At 43.1% G+C, this 25,411-nt stretch overlaps 1 protein-coding gene across 1 annotated transcript in view; it reads left to right on the top strand.

Moving 5' to 3' along the window:
- LOC120029682 (zinc transporter ZIP11-like) overlaps positions 1 to 6,274 on the top strand; it is a 110,193-nt gene extending 103,919 nt beyond the window's left edge. Inside the window, exon 7 of the mRNA XM_038974956.1 lies at positions 6,195 to 6,274. Within this exon, the coding sequence (XP_038830884.1) occupies positions 6,195 to 6,274 (80 nt within the window). The remainder of the gene's footprint in view (positions 1 to 6,194) is intronic.
- Positions 6,275 to 25,411: the final 19,137 nt, after the last annotated feature.

Below are 25,411 nucleotides of genomic sequence, written 5' to 3'. Positions count from 1 at the left end.
ACGAACACTCCTGTACGGTGAAACAAAACACAGAACAGAAAATAATCACCCACAACACACAATGAAAAACAGGATACCTAAATATGGCTCCCAATCAGAGACAACGACTGACACCTGCCTCTGATTGAGAACCATACTAGGCCCAACACATAGAAATCTACCAACAGAACAAAACATAGAAAAACAACATAGAATGCCCACCCCAACTCACGCCCTGACCAAACTAAAATAAAGACATAACAAAGGAACTAAGGTCAGAACGTGACAACGTTGGGCTGGGCTGAGGCTTCGCATGGATCACCGCTGATGTCACAGAATATGACAATCACCAGACCTCGAAAGAAGAAAAGGGAACAAATCTGCCTTTTCTCCAACTGCTTGCTTTTATTTTATTTTATTATAGGATTTTTTTATGTTGGAATTATAACATTTTGTGCATTTCATCCAACGACGTGCATATCCATTGATTCTCATTTTACACCTAGTCGGCTCAGGGATTCAAACCAGCGACCTTTCAGTTACTGGCCCAACGTTTTTAACTGCTAGGCTGCTGTCACGTGTGCTCCCTCTCCGGCCTCTAGGTCACCAGGCTGCTTGTTATGGCGATACACCTGTCACCATCGTTAAGCGCACCTACCCGTCGTCAGACTCACCTGGACTCCGTCACTTCCCTGATTACATTCCCTATATATATGTCACTCCCTTTGGTTCCTTCCGCAGGCGCCATTGTTTCTGTTTCAGTTTCATGTCTGTGCGTTGTTCGTGTTCCTTGTTTTGTTTTATGTTTCCTTTATTGATTAAATCACTCACTCCCTGAACTTGCTTCCTGACTCTCAGCACACATCGTCACAGCTGCTAGCCGCCCTGATTCTCGAAGGACACCGTCATACCCTATCAGAACCCAAAATATAATCTTGTTTTACTCCAATGTTTGTAAACAATTTAAATGTAAACAAGCACTGCATAGCCTCAACACATGGTTAAAACTATCATTTGGATATCATGGATGGTCAGTCTTTGCATCCATAGCTATGTTTATGAATTTGAGAGTGGTTACATTTCTCCAGCCTTAACCCTCAGCGTATTACCAAAGCAGTGGTGGGGTTAGGGTTTTGTTATTGTTTCAACTGCAGATTGCCCCTTTAGGAAGCTCAACCAAATCTTTTGTTTTTCTTCTGAAAATGCAAAAAAATATGTTTTATACTAGATCCTAATTATAAAATGTGACAATACTTGAAGATTGATGTTTGTATGACTAGTTTAGATTGGAACTGAGACAGCCGTGTATGAAAAGTTGATATTTTGTATTGAATGGATCTTTATGGAGTGTGTGTCATGGGGTTACGCCTCTAAGGGCTTATGCCATTTTGGCTCCAGCTGTGTCGACCACTGCACAGTTGTACCTCAACACTGTGTTTTGAAGGCTAGTTATGGTCACTGAAGGAAACACAGGGATCTGTGGCTACAGACATGTCACGAATAACCAGCTGAATGTGTTGGTTTGCCGGATCTTTGCTCAGATGAGGATGTACTGTAATATATTCAGAAATGGCGCACACCCTGATTCATTCAGGATGGCATGATGCTTTCATCTTCCATGAAGCAAACATTTAAATGACAGTGATTCTGTGTCTGTTTTTCCTTTTATCTTTACACAGAAAGAGAGAGAGAGAGAGAGAGAGAGAGAGAGAGAGAGAGAGAGAGAGAGAGAGAGAGAGAGAGAGAGAGAGAGAGAGAGAGAACAATACAATACACTGTGTGATACTGCCTTCGGATGAAGGGAATGGGAATAGCAACATTCTACAGCTAACTTCTTTCTTTTCTCAATCTTAGCACACCTTTCCATTCTTATTGCATTGTTATTATAATATCGTAACACTCCGCTATTCTTACAGATGAAATGTAATGACTCATGTGAAGTTTGTGTGAGAAATCATCTGGGACAGCTAGCCAAAATGGAATGCTAGCTACTTAACTCAAATGAAACCTCCTTTTTGGCCTTTCCATTTTTTTTCCCCATTCGTGAACTGTACTGTACTGCGTGAGGCAGGGGGGCTTTTAAACCCTTGGGACCAATTAGGATAAGGACTTCCCTGTCCATGTAATCTCATTCATTGTGATCTAAAAGGCTAAACTGGTCCTAAATCAGCACTCCTACCCAGACACGCTTGATACAAACTGCCCCTTGTCTCCCTGCCTCACTCTGTTCTAGCAGAGGGGGTTTAGATAGAACCATTCCCAAGGGAAAAGTGAGAGAGATGTGTTATTGATGGCGACGACGATGTAATAAACCAATTCTGCCTCCGCTGTGTGTGTTTTTTTCTCTACGTTGTGAGTCAGTGGGGTCAACCCTGTTTCAGCCACTGCCCCACTGACTCATGAGTCACTGGAATAAATCACATACTGTACTGTAGACCTTTACTGTCATGCAGCTGTGCTCGTACTGTACACGGCCCAAGCCGAACTGGAAATACATGTCATAACTTGAATGTGTGGTGTAAATCGTACATTTTTTGGCATAAAAAAAACAACATCAACACATATGCATACAAACATGAGTTATACTCAGAAGTAGTCCTATTCAGACTTCCTCATGCACTAACCAATGTACAGGCTTCATACGTGTGACAATGGACGGTTTTGTGCTTCTGGCACACTGCACTTCCCTGTCAACAGGAATGATGTGTGTGTGGCCACTACTATGAACAGCGGACATGAGACAGTGGAGAAACGATAAAGTACTGGGTGAACTCTAATAGTCTATGCACTAGGCCTGGGGAAAACGCAGAGTACAGTAGAGCGGACATTTTCTGCAATGAAATGTTACGTTCCTGGACAGAGATGGGGGGGGGGGGGGAACTTTGGCAGCCCTCTGGAAACCTAACATGACGCCACTATCCTTTCATACACGCTTCTCGATTACTTGCTCACTCTTTAGCGTCCGTTCTCTTTCTCTCTGTGTTTTCTTGCCATTTCAGTCCTCGGCCCTTCAAGGTATAGCTTTCGAGAAAATCTGAGCGTGTTGAATAGAACATTTCACTTTGACTGAGGCCTTGTCTTGTGCAATGTATCCATTGTTCACTCAGGTTCACAGCGCTAGACAATGATACCAGAACCCTGACCCATCCTTATGTAACAATGCTCAACTCCACTGCACTTCTATACCTTTGTACGCTCTGTGTAAGCCTAGGCCCTGGGAGCTAGTCAACTGGCACACACATCGAGGTGTATGCGTGTGTGGGTTTCCTCCCTCTTTTTCCTATTTGTTTTTCTTTGGAGCTGTGATAAGTACGATAGGGAGAGGCGAGACGCGGTTTTGCTTCTCACTGAGTCGGAATGCCAGTGCAGGAAACACCTTGTTGCCACGGTGAAGGTGAAGGACAAAGAGCCCCTTTCATAGCCACCCTGTGCCAGCGTCTCCCGGAGCGACCATGCCCACCTCACCGAGGGCAGGGATTGGTATAGGCAGGACAATGGGTATTGTTACGGATCTTCCCTGACTTTATTGGGCACCAGAGAGACTGGGAAGCCACAAGCATGGAGCGCACACACTATATATATATACACACACACTCACATACACACACATAGTCTCTCGAGCACACAGGATCCGAGAGAAGGGACCCTTTCTTTACTTTGTGCCTGGGATCAAATGGCTCCTTTGTCTGGTGGCCACAGTCCTGTATGAGGAGAACAGTGGAGAGCATTGACCACAGGCCGTCTGCTAGTAATCTGGTCCGGAGAGGCGGTCAAAGAATGTCAGAAGTAGCCAATCCAACGGCAAAGAACAGTACAGCACTGTCAGAGCACTGTTACACTAGGGGAGTGCTGAGGAGAGTCTGATGCTCAAGCACAGGATATGAGGATGTAGAGTAGGGATGCGGTGGGGTAAGGGATTGAGTATGTGAGATATAGCTTAACCCGTGAGTGGATAGTACGAGTACAGGTATAAGGTATTATCTCAGTCATAAAGAGAGAGGGGAGGTCGAGAAAGGAATGATAGTTTAACTCTAAAGAGGGTCTCGTTGTGAGGCTTTGAAAGGCTACGGCGTCAACCAATGGCAGCACACCTCGCTGACAGGTGCTTACTCATGCCCTGGGAGAATGTGTGTGTGTGTGTGTGTGTGTGTGTGTGTGTGTGTGTGTGTGTGTGTGTGTGTGTGTGTGTGTGTGTGTGTGTGTGTGTGTGTGTGTGTGTGTGTGTGTGTGTGTGTGTGTGTGTGAGTAAGAAGGAATAAAAAAGCGAAACGGGGGGAGGAGACACTCCAGGAATTGCGTGCAGACATCAAATGTTTACTTCTAGCTGAAAGAAAGGGGGAGGTCTGTGGTTAACAAGAGTGGGCAGAGACCCAAAAGCTCAAAGCAGGAGCTTCGCACGCAACTTAACAATACTACCTTTATGAGGACTGCATCGCAACGGCTGACTCTCTTGTGCTCTCTCTCTCTCTCTCTCTCTCGCTCTTTCTCTCATGCTCAGACAAAAAGGAGATTTCAGTGATAAATCTTGATACCTGAGTCATTGGCATAGCTAACGTGACAAAGTCAAAACCACTCCTGCTCCTTGGCTTATAGAGTACAATACAAAACCTTCCAGTATCAGCCCGCTGAAGCATAGACCCCAGACCCATTAAGTAATTGGACCCGGCAGCATAGTTCAACAAGGTTCAACAGATTGAATGTCCCTACATTCTGGTCGATTGAATAATAGCCGTATCATCATATGAGAGGGAATGTGGGAGCGATATGGCTGTGTGATATGGCTGTATATGTATTAATGGTTAGTGATCACATACAATCTATCATTAATCCTCTATAGTTTTTGTCATGTGTGTTTCTCAGGGCTCCCTCTCTTGCTGTGTTGGCAGTGGGAGAGCATGGTAGAGGTACAATATGCCACGTTGTTGAAGAGACAAGCCTCTGCATGCGAGAGCCCTCTCAACCACAACACTGGGACAGGTGGATTTCTCCGTGTCACGCAAATCCACTCACTCACACAGACACGCGAAGCCAGTACACACACAGGTCTGAGGAATAACCTACTCAGGGCCAGCGTGGTTGAGGTGTCAATAATTAGGCAGATGCCTTCATTGTCACCAGCGATCTCTTACCCTGTGAATCCCTGAGCTGACAAGGTTAAAATATGTCATTCTGCCCCTGAGCAAGGCAGTTAACCCACTGATTTCCCCGGGGCGCCGAAGACATGGATGTCGATTAAGGCAGCCCCCCACACCTCTCTGATTCAGGCGGAAGATTGATTTAAAGGCGGAAGACACATTTCAGTTGAATGCATTCAGTTGTACAACTGACTAGGTATCCCACTTTCCCTTTCCTCAAAGGGAACACCACGGCTGATGGTCACATACACACTTAGTGGCGTCAGTGTAACTTACACTGAATTGTGTGCGTGTGACTGTAGGCGCGTGAGTGTGTGCGTGTGTGTGTGTTGGGGACGAGGGAAATTGATTGAAACTAAACACAGCCCTAACAGTGGGGACGGGAGGATGTGGAGAATAGCATGGTTGTGTCCTCTAGCAGGGCTAATTGATTGGCTGGTTTCCTCTCCCTAAGTGGCTTCTGCACCCCTGGGGATCTGTAATCACTCATTTCCACAAACACTAGTCATTCACCAGACTGTGTGTGTGTTTTACTGTTTATAAGTGACAGACAGACAGACAAGACACAGAAAGAGGCTTTCCGAGTGAGAATGGAAGACAGAAAGAGAGAATAGCTACAGCTCCCAATCAGGTTGAGTTCAATGTGTCCCTCAAGTCTCCATACAGAGCTGTTCTTCAGCCTCTGAATGAGCCCTTGTGACAGTGGAGGAAGAGAAAACACACAGACAGGACAGAGATAGTGAGACCCCAAAAGACCAGTGAGAGACTAAAGAGACCAGAGATATAAAGTAGTGTCCCAAAACCCTAAAGCAGATGAAGACTTAAGATCTCTCAGAAATTCCTTTAGCAGTGGGTTATTCTGACACACATTTGTTGACAAATTTATGTCATGTTACCATTGTTACAATTTTTGTGAATAGGAATCATTAGAAGTTACTCTTTTCGTGATTGTTTAAAAGGTTTCATTTCTCATTTCTCTCTCACATGTTGCTAAATATAGAAAACCACACAAAGGGCAGGAACCACTGTAAAACACAATTATAAAGACATCACTTTCGCTTTCCCCTGGTTAACCCACAGCAGCCTGTGCAGCGGTGGAGGGAGAGGCTGAGGAACGCCGGAGGAATGTTGCTGTGTTACCGGAGAGGCAGACTGACTGACTGATCACACACTGAACAATGCCTTTGTGTTCCGCGGCCCAACCCCTCTAGTCACGCAACGCCGTGTGAGCACACACTTTCCGTAACCGCTCAGCCCTGTTCACACAAGAGCGCTATCAAGTACCTTCATCTTTACAGGATCGCGTGCAGTTCAGGTGTTTGGGAATTCAGGTGTGAGTGTGGGAGGGAAAACCCGGCGCGGGTTTTCCATTGACTGCATCCGAAACATCTGGCAATTTTGACTCCCAAGCTTGTTTGCTGCGCCTTGGAAGTGCATCAACTCAGGGAACCAACCGGAACATCGGAACAATGGTAATGATAAGTATATAACGCTGTTTGAACACAACGTTTTTGTGGGTTGGCTTCTCGTTGATTGCCTCTTTAACGCACGCTTCCCACACTCACCCAGTCCATTCTGTGTAAAGCTCCACTACTCTTCTTAGCCAAGCCGCGTTTTTGCGTGCTAGTAATTTAAAATGCTCAAAAATAACAGCATGCCTGCTGGCAGGGAGACTTTAAAGTGATGTAAGACTGCCAGCAGAGCGTTCAGTCAGAGAAGGGCCTGTTCTTGGATGTAGCCTGTAGTCTTGCTGTCAAGTTCTGTTAATTTAATTAAAGAGAGACCATGAGAATACAGAGAAATAGGTGAACAAGTCCATGTAACCGACTTACATTAAAAGAGTATGTGTTTTATGCAGGTTGGGAACAGCTGGAGTCACACATTTATTTGTGGGTGGGGACTACATATCCCATCGGCCGCTGCCCAAATTCTTTGGGTTAGCAGCTCTCAGCATGGCTTAGTTATGTGCTGGCTTTTACCGCGTGATAAGCGACTATTTGGAAATGCAAAGAAGCGTGAGAAACTAGTGCGCGGCTGCACTGCAAACCGCTGGATCGCACTACAGTCGAACAAGGCAACGCAAAGAACAGACTGGACTACGCGAGAACATTTCATCCAAATCTGGATTTATTCTGTTTAAGTGGATTTTATAAATTAAGCCGTTTTCGCAGTTATGTGCTCTTTAGTTCATTGACTATTGGATCTCATGGGATAGCCTATCGCTTGTCCCACGGTCAGATGTGCGTGCGTTGTGGAGAGCTTTGTATGGAGTTGTGTTCATCTGAGGATTATTTTACCTGTGCGTGGGGGTTCTTCATTTAGATTTTGACATCCATATATTTTTACGCATCATGCTTATGAATATTATTATCCCGTGTCATATCCATAGGCTACAGTTGCCCAGGAGTTGGGCTTTCAGAACTCATCACCATCAGATACACAGGTGGATGTCACATAACGGCCCTGTGCGTGATGTAAGAAGATTCTGGATTTTTGGATTGTAAAATGTCACCTCTGGATCAAATGTAGCAAGAACATAGTTTTGCATTGGCCTGACAGGTAAACCACTTTCACATGTTTCTCTAAATAGGCTTATTCTCTGTATATGTGCGTTTTAGCGGACTCTGTCATAGAGTGGAGTTTAGTCCGCAATGCGTGTATGTAAGCAACTTGGATGACATGTAAATATACTGTTTGTTGTTGGATCAAAGTGGTCCAAAGAGTTTATTACCCTATCATAAACGTAAAGTTAGCCTATGCATTTTCTCCAAAACTTCTCATGTCAAGTCAAGCAACTTTGTGCATGTCGTTTCTATGGTGACGTTTAGAGAACTAGAATTCTTACAGTCTGCTGCTCTCAAGCGGCGGTGACCGTGTACAGACTTGTCGTACCGTTCAATATCAGTTTGGCCTCCCTGTACGGAAACGTTGAATTATTTCTGCAATGTTAGCTGGACCTTTATGGCACATGTGATAGTGCACTGTTATGTAATGGCAGGGTTGCTGCTTCAAGTCACAATTGGCCCCCTCATAGCCTGGTCCCAGATCTGTTTGTGGTCTTGCCAACTCCATTGCTCATTGTCAAGCCAAACAGAAGAATGTGTGACAAGGAGTTGACATGATAGCACAAACAGACTGGCACTCCGGCTAGCCCCAATCAAACGCAACAACATTGAAATGAACACAATTGTAATGATGGGAAATTGATTCCTGTCCTTCCTTCAGACCTGGTAAAGGGATCCTGACTCAGCCTGTCCCTGTGTGTCGGGTGGGGAGCAGGAGCTGTTCTCCCACTGGAGTAGTCTAGGCCAGTTGTTCAATGTGGGTGATGTAATCACTTCATGTCTTCTCTCTCCACTGGGTAGTTTATAGAATAGTATCCTTATAATATTTGTCAACTGTGATCTTTTCAGTATGTGATGAAGTAATACTTTATTCATCACATGTATTTATAGAGCCCTTTTTACAGCAGCAGTTATTACAAACTGCTTATATAACTGAGCCTAAAACCCCAGAGAGCAAGCAATGCCGATGTAGAGGCACGGTGGCCAGGAAAAACTCCCTCGAAAGGCAGGAACCTACGAAGAAACCTAGAGAGCAATCAGGCTCTGAGGGGTGGCCAGTCCTCTTCTGGCTGTGCTGGGGGGGGGGGGGGGGGGGGGGGGATATTATAAGAGTACATGGCCAATTAAGGCCAGATTGTTCTTCAAGATGTTCAAACGTTCATAGAAGACCAGAAGGTTCAAATAACAATAACAGTGGTTGTAGAGGGTTCAACAGGTCCAGTAAATGTCAGTTGGCTTTTCATAGCCAAGCATTTAGCAGTTAAGACATGTGTGGGGGAGGAGGGGGGGTCCGGTGAACAGGTCAGCGTTTACATGGCCGCAAATCAGACATTTACATGGACCCTTAGAACTAAACAGTGGGACTAAGCAGTGGAACAGAACAGGACACGTGTGTGTATCACCTGTTGAAGTACAGGTGCACCTATCGTGTGTCTGTAGTAGTAGTTCTGCCTCCACCTTGTGGTTTGAACGGGTTAACAATCTCTTGGAGTCTCCTAGAGCCCGCTCAATGTACCACAAAATGCCCAACACAGTCAAATACCCCCACCACATGGTGATGAGATAGTATTGCAGACAAGGGCCTTTTTATTAGCAGGAAAATAACTATCCTTGCCACCACCACTAGGGTGTACTAATGTCCCTATACCTCTGGTGAGATCATTTGGATTGTGGATACTGTGTAGTGAAGAAATGCATGATCGTAAGTTTGAAGTGTCCAACTTTGAAGATTTTACGCTTGCTCGGTTGCATGCTTGCTCTCTCTCTCTCTCTCTCTCAATTCAATTCAATGTGCTGTATTGGCAAGATGTAGCAATGTACATATTGCCAAAGAGTGCTTTGGAAAGTGTGTGATTCTGTCACGCCTGCTCCTGCTCTTCCCCCCTGGCGCTCGTGGGCGCCAGGCTGCCCTGCATTACGCACTCCTGCCATCATCGTTTACGCACACCTGCCTTCCCTCGTCATGCGCTTCAGCGATATTGGACTCACCTGGACTCACTTAATCACCTGTTTATTACCTCCTCTATAAATGTCTGACTCCCCGTACCTGCTTCTGGTGTCCGGCGTGGGCCCTTACAGATTCATTTACAAAATTAACATAATTGTAATAATTGTCAACGGAACAATCAATAACAACAATAATTAAGGGTAAAAATGACCATGCAATGGACAATAACAATGGCATAGAGGACATGTGTAGGAGGTTAGCCTGTCAAACACTGTCCCTCATCTTATGGCAGGCAGCAATGTTGTGCACCGCCAACTCATAGCTCTCTGCTTCTTCCCCCAACAGGACATGTAGACTATTCTCATCAGAGCAGTCTTTGAAACCTTGAATAAGGGTTTAAAATTTGGGGAAACGACACTCTCTAATTGTTTAATATTTTTGACATTTTGTCCGGAAATGCAGTTCTGTCTCAGGTTCTGCTGTGGTGCCGTGGTTGCACAGCCTTTCCTCTACAGGGAGCCAGGTTTTCCTGTGTCTACCCTTCTCAATGGTAAGGCTGTGCTCACTGAGCCTGTACTTTGTCAAGGTCTTTCTAAGGTTTTGATCAGTAACCATGGTCAAATAGTTAGCCATGGTGTACTATCGATTTAGGGCCAGATAGCACTGCATTTTGCTTTGTGTTTGTGCTTGTGTTTCCCAATAGGTAATGTAGTTTTGTTTTGACTGTGTTGTAATTTGGTTTATTCTGATTGATTGGATGTTCTGGTCCTGAGGCTTAAGTGTGTTAGTAGAATAGGTTTGTGTACTCAGCCCCAGGACCAGCTGGATGAGGGGACTCTTTTCTTTGCTCTTGGCATTGCAGGGCTTGGTAATGATATGAGTGGGAATCACTGTATTTTAGATGTTTCTAAAACTGAATTGCTCTTTTTTTAGTTTTATTATTAGTGAATATTGACCTAATTCTGCCCTGCATGCATTGTTTGTAGTTTTCCTCTGGCCATGTAGGAGAATCTTACAGAAATCTGCATGCAGGGTTTCAATGGGGTGTGTGTCCCATTGGGTGAAATCTTGTTTTGCAAGTGGACTCCACACCTCACTGCCTTAAAGTGCAATTGGTTCAATGACACATTTAAATTAGATGTTTAATGGCGTAGAATGCCCTGCGTGCTTTCTCTCTTAGTTCATTCGCTGCCTCATTTAGTTGTCCAGTTGAGCTTATTTTTTAAACTTAAGTAATTGTAGTGTGTGTAGTACTCTATATATTTTGTACCAATTCAGAACTTTGGTCTAATTCCCTGAGATCTGGATCTAATTATTTTGGTATTGTTGAGGTTTCCTGCCAGGGCCCAGGTCTGGCAGTACTGCTCCAGCAGGTTCCAGACTCTGCTGTAGGCCATGTGCTGTGGGTGACAGCAGGCACAGATCATCTGCGAAGAGCAGGCATTTAACCTTTGGATTGTGGAGACTAACACGAGGGGCTGAAGATTTTTCTAGAATAGTGGCCAATTCGTTGATGTGAATATTGAAGAGCGCAGGGCTCAGATTGCAACCCTGGCGAAGGCCCCGCAACCTGGTTAAAGAATTCCATTATTTTCTTGCTAGTTTTGATGCTTCATTTATTGATTTAATTATGTCACGTTTACCCCCCGACACCACTTTGTAGAACAGTCCCGTATGCCAAATAGAATCAAATGCGTTTTGGAAGTCGATAAAGCAGGCATACATGTTGGTATTATTTTGGTGGACATGTTTATCTATCCGGGTGTGTAGGGCGTAAATATGATCGGTTGTGCAATGTTTTGGTATAAATCCAATTTGTCTTTTTACTCAAGACATTTTAGAACTCTTACATTTATAATACGACATTAAACCTTCCCCAGGTTACTGTTCACACAAATGCCTCTGTAATTGTTAGGGTCAAATTTGTCTCCGTTGTTAAAGATTGGGATTATGAGTCAAAGATTCCAGATGTCAAGAAAATAACCTATACTTAGGATCTAATTAAACGGCAGGTAGCCTAGTGGTTAGAGCGTTGGGTCAGTATCCGGAAGGTTGCTGGATTGAATCCCCTAGCTGACAAGGTACAAATCTGTTGTTCTGACCCTGAGCAAGGCAGTTAACCAACTGTTTCCCGGGCGCCAAAGACGTGGATGTCGATTAAGGCAGCCCCCCGCACCTCTCTGATGGGGTTGGGTTAAATGTGGAAGGCACATTTCAGTTGAATGCATTCAGTTGGACAACTGACTAGGTATCCCCTTTCCCATTTTGCACTAGTGAATTTGAGCATCTCATTTAGGATGCCATCAGGTCCGCATGCTTTTTTAAATTTGAGGGGCTGAAGTTTCTAATAGAGCTACTGGTCAGTAATTGGGGAGTCCAATGGATTTTAATTGTCCTTTATAGCTTTTTCTACTCCATTCAACTTCTCATGAATTTGGCATTGTTCTGCGTTCCCATGAATTTGAACGGTGTTGTAGACTGTTTTAAAATGGGTTGTCCATATGTCACCATTTTGTATTTTTTGGTTACTGGTTATTTTCTGGTATTCTTCTGTGCTGTTTTGGGCTCATCTGTATGAATTTCTGATGTTGTACGGCTTACTGGGCTGTGAATATGTGGTTGTTTCCAGGTCTGTTCTTTTGAGGAACAAGGCAATTTGGCTGTGATTAGACAGAGGTGTTAGTGGCTTGACGGTGAATGAGCTGAGAGAGAAAGGGTCAGTGTCTGTAATCATATAGTCTACTGTGGCCAAGAGGTGAGCAATAGGTGAATCTCCCCAAAGAGTCACCCCGTAACCTACCATTGACAAAGTACAGACCCAGGCTTCGACAGAGCTGCAAAAGATCCCTTCCCTTTTTGATGATGGTGCTGGCACTGTTTCTATGGGGGAGATTAAGACAGTTAGAAACAGCATGGCCTGTAATAAAGCTGTCTCCTCGTGTGCTCGTTAGATCAGGTAGTGTTCCTGTGCTCGCATTTGTGTCCCCACAGATCAACACATTTTCCTGGGCCTGGAAATAGCACGTCTCTTCCTCAAGGGAGGGAAATATCTCCTCTTAGTAATATAGGGATTCTGAGGGGGGATATATACTGTGCAAAGGAACACATCTTTTTCTGTCAGTACAAGTCATTTTTTCAGCTTTAACCAAATGTGATATTTACCAATTTTGAGGGGATCAATTCGATTTTGCGGTTCGGATTTGTACCAAATGATCTATCCTTCAGAGTTTCTGCTTCTATTGACAGAGCTGTGTTTCTGTGACGGCACAATTACCTCTCTGTAGACTGTGGGCCGGTGAGTGACAATGTCTGCCTTACACCATGTGTCCTGCAGAATGATGACATCAACAACAACAAAAAACTCCAGTGCTAAACTCTTCAGTCCAAAGGTTGATGAGTTTAATAAGCCCTGATTGTTCCACATGCTAAATGATAGCGATTTCATGTAGCAAAAAGAAAGAATAACACAGCCAAAAATACAGTAACAACTGACTACTAAGTTGTTAAGAGTACGATAAACAATGGATAACAGCAAACATTTGTTCTCTTTTTCTTTTTTCCTTCTTCATATTCATTGAACAAGCAAACTTTTAGTACAATAGTGTGTGTGTGCACGCTTGTAGTGCAGACGTAATGGAGGAGCTGTTTAATCAGACTCATTCCTACCTGCAGAGTTCTCCTGTCTTCTGAGGGCCTCTGTGTAGCTGCACTGGTCCTGCTGTTGAAAGCTGGTGGTTCCTTTTAACATGAGTCCTCAATATTCCCAGTTAAGAAGTTTTAGGTTGTAGTTATTATAGGAATTATAGGACTATTTCTCTCAATACCATTTGTATTTCATATACCTTTGACTATTGGATGTTCTTATAGGCACTATAGTATTGCCAGTCTAATCTCGGGAGTTGATAGGCTTGAAGTCATAAACAGCGCTGTGCTTCAAGCATTGCGAAGTGCTGCTGGCAAATGCAGGAAAGTGCTGTTTGAATGAATGCTTACGAGTCTGCTGCTGCGTACCACCGCTCAGTCAGACTGCTCTATCAAATATCAAATCATAGACTTAATTATAATATAATTAACACACAGAAATACGAGCCTTAGGTCATTAATATGGTCAAATCCGGAAACGATCATTTAGAAAACAAAACGTTTATTCTTTCAGTGAAATATGGAACCGTTCCATATTTTATCGAACGAGGGGCATCCATAAGTCTAAATATTGCTGTTACATTGCACAACCTTTAATGTTATGTCATAATTATGTAAAATCTTGGCAAATTAATTACGGTCTTTGTTAGGAAGAAACGAGCCAGGAGCCTCAAACTGCTGCATATACCCTGACTCTGCTTGCACAGAATGCAAGAGAAATGACACAATTTCCCTAGTTAATATTACCTGCTAACATGAATTTATTTTAACTAAATATGCAGATTTAAAAAAATATACTTGTGTATTGATTTTAAGAAAGGCATTGATGTTCATGGTTAGGTACATTGGTGCAATGACAGTGCTTTTTTCGCGAATGCGCTCATCCCCCGTTTGGTGAAGTAGGCTGTGATTCGATGATAAATTAACAGGCACCGCATTGATTATTTGCAACGCAGGACAAGCTAGTTAAACTAGTAACATCATCAACCATGTGTAGTTATTATGATTATGTTAAGATTGATTGTCTTTTATAAGATACGTTTAATGCTAGCTAGCAACTTACCTTGGCTCCTTCCTGCACTCGCGTAACAGGTGGTCAGCCTGCCACGCAGTCTCCTCGTTGAGTGCAATGTAATCGGCCATAATCGATTTCCGATTGTTATGAAAACTTGAAACCGGCCCTAATTAATCGGCCATGCTGATTAATCGGTCAACCTCTAGTCCAGACTGGCTGGGCCAATGGAGGTGGTGATGCTCTGGTGGTGGGTGGGGCCTCTCTCTCTCTCTCTCTCTCTCTCCCTCTCCTTATTGGGACCACCATTTCTTTGCTAACCTTAACTCCTAACCCTAATTCAAACCCTAATTGCAACCCTGAACCTAACCCCTAAGCCTAAAATAGCTTTTTTCCTTGTGGGGACCGGCGAAATGTCCCCACTTGTCTGAATTTTCCTTGTTTTCCTATCCTGGTCCCCACAAGGATAGTAAAACACACACACACACACACAAACTTGAGTTCAGATGGCTACGGCCTAATTCCAACTCTTACCCCTAGAGGCACTTGAAATAGTTCTGAAATTACTTCACAGGTATAAGCAGTATGGTTAAAGCTTCTCCTTGTTCCCAGATAGGCTGAAGATGGAACAGAAGCGGCTAGAAGCCTATTTAGAATTGGGCATAGAGTACTGCAGGGAAGCTTTTATGTTCCCTTTAACCACTGGGTGGCAGAAACGCTCCATGCATGAAGTGCCCAGTGATTCAAGAATCGGCCAACAGTCCCAGCTAGAACGGTCTTTTGGCCTTATTGACCAACTCACAGATTCCTGCACTGCCAGATACAGACACAGATATAGTCCTATTCAGATACTAACTCTTAAAAACAGCAAGTGAAACTCTCCATTAAATATGGAGTTGTCTGCATCGTTGGCAACACATCCTGACAACAGAATGACTCAACGACTCCCCGCCCCTCCCCTATCTGATTATAGCCTATATCCGAGAGGGTGCTGTTTATATAACGTGTTTTTTCTGCGGTGTCACACACAACTCATCATGTACTGACAGCCAGCTCAATAAAGCATTACCGATGCCTGATCGACTGGAGAAAAACAGCCAGTGTAGGAAATCACCCAGATGAGCCTCTTACACGTTTGTGTTCTTTCCCAGAATGCTTTGCTACCAAACGTGTTTCCACAGTGCCTCTTTCTCTGGGGGGTGTCGGCGGTTTGTTGGTTCGTACGAAGCAAGGCTTCTTTCTATTTTTTTTTTTACACCGATGATGCGTCGTTTGAGTTTGGTCAGGGTTTTTTGCAGTTATTTTGCTATAACGTTCGTCATTTTTTGTTTTTCTGTTGACATCCCAGTGTCAGTCTCAATCAATAACTGTTTGTGAGTCCTCTACTAGCAGATGAAGTGTTGCGTTTTTGAATCACTCCGCTGCTCTGTAAAGTCAACTGGGCTGTGATATACCCTCAGGCTACTATGATCTGTTCAACCAGGCCCTGTTTATGGGAAACACTCAGCACTTCCATTAACACTCTTCTCCTCTTCTGTACGTTTTTTGTTGTTGACTGCCCTATCTCTCTCTACCCCTGCCATCTTCTCCCCACTCCTACTATATATTTTTCTCTCCCCACCTCTCCTCTCTCTCTCCTCTCATCTCTCTCTTGTTCTCCCCAGGGGGTCTCTGGTCTTCTCTCTAGCCAAGTGGAACTGTCCCTGGCCAGCACCCTGCAGCTGTTCTCCATTCAGACACACAAGAAGTTAACCTCCTACTCCCTTTATCCCTCCTCCTTCCCCCCATCCCCAGAATGAAAGAGAAAGGAGAGGGGAGAAGTCAGTAAATATGTTTCTGATCGAGAAGTGTAAGTAATTAACCCTCTCTTCCTCCCGAAACAAAAACACACTTCAGCTTTGCGTGTGTCACGGAGGGAGAGAACTATGTGTGTGATTGTGTGTGTGGAGTGTCTCCATGTTTCTCCATGGAGACTGGCAATGGAGGCTGAAAGTATTGGATTTAGGGTTTATTGTTGTATTTCTTGAGGAGTAGGTGTGATTGCATTTGCCTGCGGTTCATCCAGATTGAACGCCTCTCAAATTGTTCTGCATACCGAATCCATAGTGTGCAAGAGTAATCCTAAGGGATAGTTGGGTTAGCTTTACCCCTCTTGATATTTGTATGAGCTAATGATTGATGCTCAGCACCCCAGTTTATTTTATACACAATTAAAAAAGCTCTCAGAAGAAGAACACAAAACCCAGTACCCTCCTCCGCCCTCCCGTCCCCTTACCCACAACACACACCCCTCGTCAGGAAGCAACACCTCCTAATTGGGATGGATGGACCTCATTATGTAACGTAAAGACAGAGAACAGAGAGAGGGAACCAGAATAACACAAAGTGCTAGAAAAACAAACAATAAAAGGAACACGCTCCGTTTTCTTTCCACTTCTGAGACACCCAATGCCGACCCGGCTGTAAGTGGGAGACTAGTGTGTAGTTTGGCTGCAGTGGCTTCTGCCTTTCTCTGTCTCGCTCTCAAATGTTCGGGTGGTTCTGAGGATGAACAGAACACTTTCCCCCTTCTCTTCAATGTGTTTAAAGAGAGAGCGGCCCTTGGGATAGACTTGTGGCCCTTATGAATATTTTCCTAGCTGGCCCCTCCTATAGCACCTCACTAATCATCTCTCTTTTCATGTGCGCCCGCCTATTGATGTCGTCTTTGTGAGTCAGCGTGCTAATGTTATTAATAAGGACGATAATGCATGTTATTGATCAAGTGCTTTCGTCAGACCTCAAAGCGGGCTATATAGAATAAGAAAACAGCATCTTCTTTCATGTGCTGCCCAGTCATTGACAAATCTTTTCTTGATCCTTTAATTTCTTCACCTAAGTTTTTACAATACTCTTGTTTTTTCCTTCCGCTTTGTACTGAGAGTATCTGTGGTTTGCTGGGCTCCCCTGGGCCCTCGTTGTCTGTGGGTCCATACAAAGGGTTAACATCGCTGGCGATTGGCGACCTCGTTCTTGTTTGCTACATGTTAAGTTCTGTTTTTGTACCACACTGAGAACAGGACAAATTATGCCCTGGCTTTGAAAAGAGTGCACCCTTCTCTCCTCCTCTCCGCCTCCTTTGCCTGTTCGCTGGATTCCTGTCGAAGCGTGTGAGAGGAATTTAGGTGGTTTACTTACTCATGCTCTGTACAATCCTCTGCCTGAGCTCACTCTTTTTTACGGAAGCCAAACTTTGCAAAGTCCTACACACAAAGGCATCGTTTAGATGGATCTGTTAGGCTGTACAACATTAACCTTGTTTGTGTGTGTATTTGTGTGTGTGTGTGCGCGCATGCGTGCGTGCACACGTGTTTATCTGCATGTGTTTATCTGCGTGTGTGTGTGTGTGTGTACAGTGTTGCCTTTTTCATTGAGCTGGACCAGTTAAAGTGTGTGATAGACGCACACCAGTTTGTGTAGCAAAGTCCAACATTCCTTTACACTCTCCTGCAGATTAAAATAATCAGCATTTTGCACATTGCTTCTTAGCACTGTTGTGGCGCTAAGTGTAGGCCTGTGTTTTATACCAGTGAAATGCCAGCAGATCCGTGTGTGTGTGTGTGTGTGTGTGTGTGTGTGTGTGTGTGTGTGTGTGTGTGTGTGTGTGTGTGTGTGTGTGTGTGTGTGTGTGTGTGTGTGTGTGTGTGTGTGTGTGGCGGTCATGAAATTTTGTCAGCCGGTGATTGTCAAGCAATTATACAATGGGTGGTTCTAATCCTGAATGCTGATTGGTTAAAACTGCATTCCAGCCGGTGTCTATTCCACAAGTTACCACCGGCTAAATCTATGACATTACAATGGCTATTTACTCTGTTCCATCTGACAGCACAATACACTGGCTCATCAGCCCAGCCAGGCAATTTATGAACTTGATCTCCACTATAAAAAGCATCTAGACATTATCTCACATTTCTTTTAGACTAGCATTTAGTTTTCCACAGGTTGGAGAATTGTATAAACCTTGATGTCTGTCTCTCCGACATTTGCAACAATATTCAAATTCAATCTCCAGCTGTCCCATAGCAATGAACGTGTCCGTCGAAATCATGAATCAGCTGGCATCATTTTTATGGATATAAACAAAGAAATGTCGATTGAAAAAAGGTAAAACAAAACAAAATGCAGCTAGTTTGCAGTCTATCTAGCTTCAGTTTGAAGTGATTGTGTTAACTGTGTTGTTGGCTAGGTCCTCTGAACAACAGTGTCCTGACGAGTGAGCACATTTTCTATGCCAGGCGTATATTGCGCCTCATGGCGATGTATCCAAATAAATGTCACTAGAAAACAGCTTCACCAAATGCAAATGCAGCTATTGTTGTTATTCTGTCTGTACTGTTTGACATGACTAAGTTAGCCATAGTTGGCTGTTTAGCAAGCAAGGGATAAGAACGTTGCCAGCCAGTATGGCAATGGAACATTTAAAACAAACGACTGGGTCGCATCCATAGATACAGAACAAAAAGACTGAACGACCGAGTCGCGTCTTTGGCAACTGAACCGATAGAATGAACGACCAGCTTGGGTAGCAACCCTAGATTTGTGTCGGGACTATATCTTGTGGAATGATGAAATAGTATGAATAAATTCAGCAAAATAATGTTTATAATGAAAATATGTCAATCGTTATTTGAATATGTTGGTAACCCGTTGTATAAAAGTGATAATGCCCTCGAAGCCGGTGTTTGGAGGATATATTGGCACGGTTTGCCGGACCTACACTTCATCTCGGGCCCAACAACACCCGTGCCAATATATCCTCCAAACACCGGCTTCTCGGGCATTATCACTTAAATAACTGCCAGTCTCATGGTAATTGCCGTTAATTAACATAAACACATTTAGCATTTCCTGGCTTCCACTCATAGCCTACAAACTATTGATGCAGACCTTTGGAACATCTGCATTTTAAAAAGACTAATAAATCCATGTAAAATAACATACACCATCACAATAAATCCATTATTTATTTTAGAAAGGTCTAAAGAAACATGATATGAATAAAATTGTGTCTATTTCAGAAGAACAGAATAGCATACGCTGAGTTGTCCTTATGTTAGGCCGTGATCTGTCTATGTCATATGGCTGTGGGCTACACTAGTTAATTTAGCAGACAAAATTTGCTTAGACTTCCGTGGCATTATTTCATAGTATGTAGAATACAATTGAACAAAGCTGAATAAAATAGAAAGGATATTTTCTTCAAAAGATTTGAGGGAGTGTGCACTTGCAGCTATTCTGTGTTGAGCGATTAACAAATAAATAGGTACTCCTATATGCTTAATTTAGAGTTATTTATGTAACTTTAGTTGTGATAAAAACATTATGCTATATGTCTAGATTTTTTATATATTCTAAGGCTGCATGATGCGACTACTGATGATTTGAAAAAAGTCGAATGAAATGCATGAGCTCTGCTTTGATTTTTACGAAGGCTGTACACACTTCATCAGTCTCTCAATTACAATTTGACCAGCACTTGATAATGCCTCGAATTTCCCGGCGGCAATGCCCTTTGTGTGGCCGTAATGCCCCATACAAAAATGCCTTTTGCGGCCAGTGGCCGTTGTGCCCTTGGACGGAATATAATATTAAAATAATAAAAATTCCCGTCTCCTGGCTGCACCCCCCGAATCACCTCTCACTCAAATGGCTGTCGTAAAGAGAAGCAATGTGCTTAATGTTAGGAAAGGTGAGAAATAAATATAGTAGGCCTAGCCTATAGAAAGCTGATGGGATCCTCTTCTTTTTAATAGAGGCCATCACTCTGTTTTCTCACACAATTGCATAGCCTATAGAAATGTTGCGCAAGATTTTCGATGACATTTACATTGATGTCAGAGTGATTAGAGGGACGATAGATTGCTGAATACCAGGAAGTTAGCAAGTTTGGTAAGCTACTAATGACCATCAGCAGCATCAGAGCTTGGAGAATCCTAATTACCATGACTAAACGGTCACGTGGAATTTGACTGCCGTCATGACTCGTGACAGCCGGTGTGTCGGTAATACGGTCACCGCAACAGCCCTAGTGGTGACACAGCATCTCAGCTTGATTACTTGGTCATGAGAGCAGGATTTGGGTCTCTTAACACACACACGTGCACCTTGCTTTAGTAATACACGGATTTAGATTTAGACCAGAGAGTGTAAGCCTGTGGCATAAGTAGCTAATGTGTCACTGCTTCCTGATCCAGCTTGGGCTTGTTTCCGGCATTGTTGGAGTTGGAGCGCGATAAGTCACAGCTTTAAGTGCTCTAAGTGAGATTGCCCTCCTCACTCTTATGCTCACAGAGGTTCTGATTAACTCTTTCATGTCCACCTAGAAAGCCCAGCATCTGGTTAGACTATGAGAAATAGACAGCATACTTTTGAAAGAGTCTCAGTTTTGCTTGCCCCCTGAAGTTAAAACGTCACAATGCGGTGCAGAGTGCTCGATTTGGCTGCTGGGGGACAAGGAAACCAGCAGCTAAAACCATTGACAACTACATACTGTTTTCAAGGTATTGTTAAATAAATTCTATGACTAAGTTGTATTTATTTTGGGAGGGTAGATCAGCTTTCATATTGCAGATAGATTTTGGCTTCTATCAATGTAATTGTTTGCATAATTTCCAATCCCCCATATAGTTTTTATTTTTAAATATATATGTATTATTATATTTTCCTTCTTTATTATTTCCCCTAACCCTACCACCCCAAATGACACGTTCTATTGGAAAAATGTAGTTATGTTTATTTCCGTTCCGTTTGCTTCCATTTAAGAAATGTTTTTTTCAACAGAATCGGGGAATGAATACACCCCTGATCACCTGCAAACACAGTTCACATTCATAGCAGCCACATACAAACAGCATGATCACTTTGGTCGTTCTATAATTTCTTCTCACATCTAGGCGCTCTCTCTCTTTCACCTTTTCCCTTTGCATGTGGACATCAGTGCACAACACAACAGCTGTCTGTGACCAGGCGGGGAAAAATTCCAAGCCAAACCCGCTAACCGCTACACACAGCCTCCATCATTGGCACCGTTTTATCTAACGACATAATCAACATAGCTACTAGAACTAACGCATTAGTAAACCCGCTACAATCATGCAGTAAAGTGTATAGTTTAGCAGTTACACTGACGGGACCCGGTGGTAATGAATTAATACAACGAAAGCTTACCTTGACTTAGAAGAGCTCTACTATTGGATAGCCATAGCCAACTAGCTAACATAGCATCCCTCTTTGTTTGAGCCAGGTCTTTGAGTAGGCTTAACTAGCTAGCTGTATTCACTAGCTAAGTAAGTGACACCCAATTCCCGTGTAAAAAAGTAATTGCCCCCTTACACTCAATAACTGGTTGTGCCTCCTTTAGCTGCAACGACTCCAACCAAACACTTCCTGTAGTTATTGATCAGTCTCTCACATTGCTGTGGAGGAATTTTGACCCACTCGTCCATGCAGAACTGCTTTAACTCAACGACACTTGTAAGTTTTCAAGCATGAACTATTCGTTTCTAGTCTTACCACAACATTTCAATTGGGATTAGGTCTGGACTTTGACTAGGCCATTGAAAAACTAAATTTGTTGCATTTAAAACTTCTACTTGGTACTCATCCCGGATCCGGGAGCACCCTCATCAGTAAAAAAGCTGACTAGCATAGCCTAGCATAGCGCCACAAGTAAATACTAGCATCTAAATATCATGAAATCACAAGTCCAAGACACCAGATGAAAGATACACATCTTGTGAATCCAGCCATAATTTCCGATTTTTAAAATGTTTTACAGGGAAAACACAATATGTATTTCTATTAGCTAACCACGATAGCAAAAGACCCAACTTTTTTTTTTCACCATTTTTTTACTGCATAGGTAGCTATCACAAATTCGACCAAATAAAGATATAAATAGTCACTAACCAAGAAATAACTTCATCAGATGACAGTCTTATAACAGATTTATTGTACAGCATATGTTTTGTTAGAAACATTTGCATATTTCAGGTATAAATCATAGTTTTACATTGCAGCCACCATCACAACTCACCAAAGCAGCTAGAATAACTACAGAAACCAACGTGAAATACCTAAATACTCATCATAAAACATTTATGAAAAATACACGGTGTACAGCAAATGAAAGACAAACATCTTGTGAATCCAGCCAATATTTCAGATTTTTTAAGTGTTTTACAGCGAAAACACAATATAGCATTATATTAGCTTACTACAATAGCCTACCACTCAACCGCATTGATTCAACACGTTAGCGATAGCGAATAAACCAGCAAAAGATATTAATTTTTTCACTAACCTTCTCAAACTTCACCAGATGACAGTCCTATAACATCATATTACACAATACATATATGGTTTGTTCGAAAATGTGCATATTTAGCGGTACAATTCGTGGTTGAACAATGTGAATAAGTAGCCAAAATTCAAACAATTTGTCCGGAGATATCTTGGAGAGGCACCTAATCTAATCAATAACTAATCATAAACTTGACTAAAAAACACAGGTTGGACAGCAAATTAAAGATACACTAGTTCTTAATGCAACCGCTGTGTTAGATTTTTTAAAATAACGTTACTACGACATACAGCTTACGTTATAGCGAGACAGCGCCGAAATTAATGGCGGAATATTAGTCTAAACATTTTCGACAGAAATACGAATTAACATCATAAATTGTTCCTACTATTTGATGAGCTTCCATCAGAATCTTTTTACAAGAATGCATGGTTCCTTCAATTAAGGCAAGTCATCCAGGTCCTGACAACATGGTTCCCATTATGCCTGGCGAAAACCAAACACAGCATTCCACAGTAAGAACCTTAAACCAACGGTTAAGCATGGTGGTGGTAGTGTGATGGTTTGGAGATGCTTTGCTGCCTCGGTACCTGGATGACTTGCCTTAATAGAAGGAACCATGAATTCTGCTCTGTATCAGAGAAGCATAGCTGGGTCATGCAGCAAGACAATGATCCAAAACACACAATCAAGTCTACAGGAGAATGTCAGGCCATCCATCTGTGAGCTGAAGCTGAAGCGCAGCTGGGTCATGCAGCAAGATCCAAAACACACAATCAAGTCTACATGAAAATGGCTAAAAAGCTACAAATTTGAAGTTTTGCAATGGCCTAGTCAAAGTCCAGACCTATTCCCAATTAAGATGTTGTGGCAGCACTTGAAACGAGCAGATCATGCTTGAAAACCCACAAATGTTGCTGTGCAGTTCTGCATGGAAGAGTGGGCCAAAATTCCTCCACAGCAACGTGAGAGACCAATCAACAACTACAAGGAGCGTTGGGTAGGAGTCATTGCTGTTAAAGGTGGCCAGTTATTGCGTGTAAGGGGGCAATTACTTTTTCACACAGGAGCATTGGGTGTTGCATAACTTTGTTCATGAAATAAGTATGTCATTGTTGTGTTATTTGTTCGCTCAGGTTCCCTTTAATCTAATATTACGTTTTGATTGAAGATCTGATAACATTCACTATCAAAAGTAGAGAACATTAGAAAGGGGGCAAATACTTTTTCACAGCACTGTAATAATCAGAAATATGTAGTTCTTTCTATAGTCTTCAGGAGATGATGATATTACAACCAAATAGTTAACATTTATTTAACAATCCTTTGAAAACGTCACGCAGTTGTCAATGGTTCTAGCGGAGCTGGGGGGTCTCCTTGTCCCCCCAGCAGGAAAATCGAACACTCTGCACCTTATTGTGACGTTTTATTGAACATGACCTATAGCCAGTTGCAGGGACCCCTGTGAAGTAGAACCAACAACTTCAGCTCATCACTTTTATTCTTTCCTCTCTTATAATATCAGAGCAGTGTTCATTCATTCACATGACTCAAACGTCCACCCACAGTGTAGCTACTCTAATGCTATAGTATACATATCCCTGCCACATGCCTCAGTTCACTGCATCAACCCTATCGCTTCGACATTCTACACAAACCCACAGGCCTGCATGTTGCTGCTATCAAACCCGGCCTCGTTAATATGCCCAGTCACGGAGACTTGGGCTACTATTGTAGTGTGTTGGCACAGGATGTGGGTCGGTCTGAATGAGAGACATGCTGATTGTTCAGCTCTGCTCTGGCTCTTCTGTTCTCTTCTGCTCGGTTACGATGCGTATTACCCCTCTGCACTAATGACGCCTGTGGAATGGCTGCTGCAGGCCAATAAGAAAGAGATGAGAGGAATATAGAAAGACAGAGAGGGGAGGAAGAAAGACAGAGAGAGGTCTGCAGATCGACATTAGCATGTTGGTAGGATAGATGGTTGTACCCACTGCATTCTACCCTGTCTGCAGAACTAGCGTGACATGGCTTACTAGACGGCAAGTGTCTGAGTACAGTAGGTTGACTCTGGCAAGACTTCTGTTGTCAGTGTCAAATAGCACAGTTCAATCCCTGTGCCACATGACAACCGTGAACAATTCTGACATTGTTGAGGAAGAGGAAGAGCCTCTCTCGCCTGATCCGTCGGTGTGCAGTTTCCATGTAGTCTGCGGGTAGGCCAAAGGCACGCTTAGATAAACACAGTGTAGTTACCTGCCTGTACACATCTGTCTCTCTCTGTCTGTCAGAGAGGGTTCGGATCCCAGCCTTATCTCTCCAACCTCAGTCGGAATTCCCCTGGAACTCGAGGACACTGATTTAACACAACCTAATGGCATTAAAGGGCAACTGTGGTAAAAACAAAACAAATGGATGGGACCTTGGTTTAGGGTGTGTGTGTGTGTGTGTGATTTATTGTTGTAATTTCTAATAAAACCTGGGGTGTAACTTTTTATGGAAATTCTAACCTCAATATCAAAACGAAGAGTGGGATAATCAATCAATGAAGTTCTTACTGTGTGTAGTAGTTGATTCTAACGATGCTTATATAACGTGTGTTTGTGTGTGTGTGTGTGCTCTCACGTATGTTTGTGTGTGTGTGTGATTATGTGATTTCATGTATGTGTTTATGAGCAGGGAAAGGGTCTGTGTGTTGGATGATGGAGAGTGCTAAAATGGAATGTTCCCACTCCCGTAAGTGGAGATAAATTGCTGTTTATGTTTCTGCGTTGTCTGACAGAAATAATG

The sequence above is a fragment of the Salvelinus namaycush genome, chromosome 35 (assembly GCF_016432855.1).
Source record: "Salvelinus namaycush isolate Seneca chromosome 35, SaNama_1.0, whole genome shotgun sequence".
NCBI lineage: Eukaryota > Metazoa > Chordata > Actinopteri > Salmoniformes > Salmonidae > Salvelinus > Salvelinus namaycush.
The sequence above is the reverse complement of the archived record's forward strand: the minus strand, read 5'-3'. Positions and strand labels throughout refer to the sequence as shown.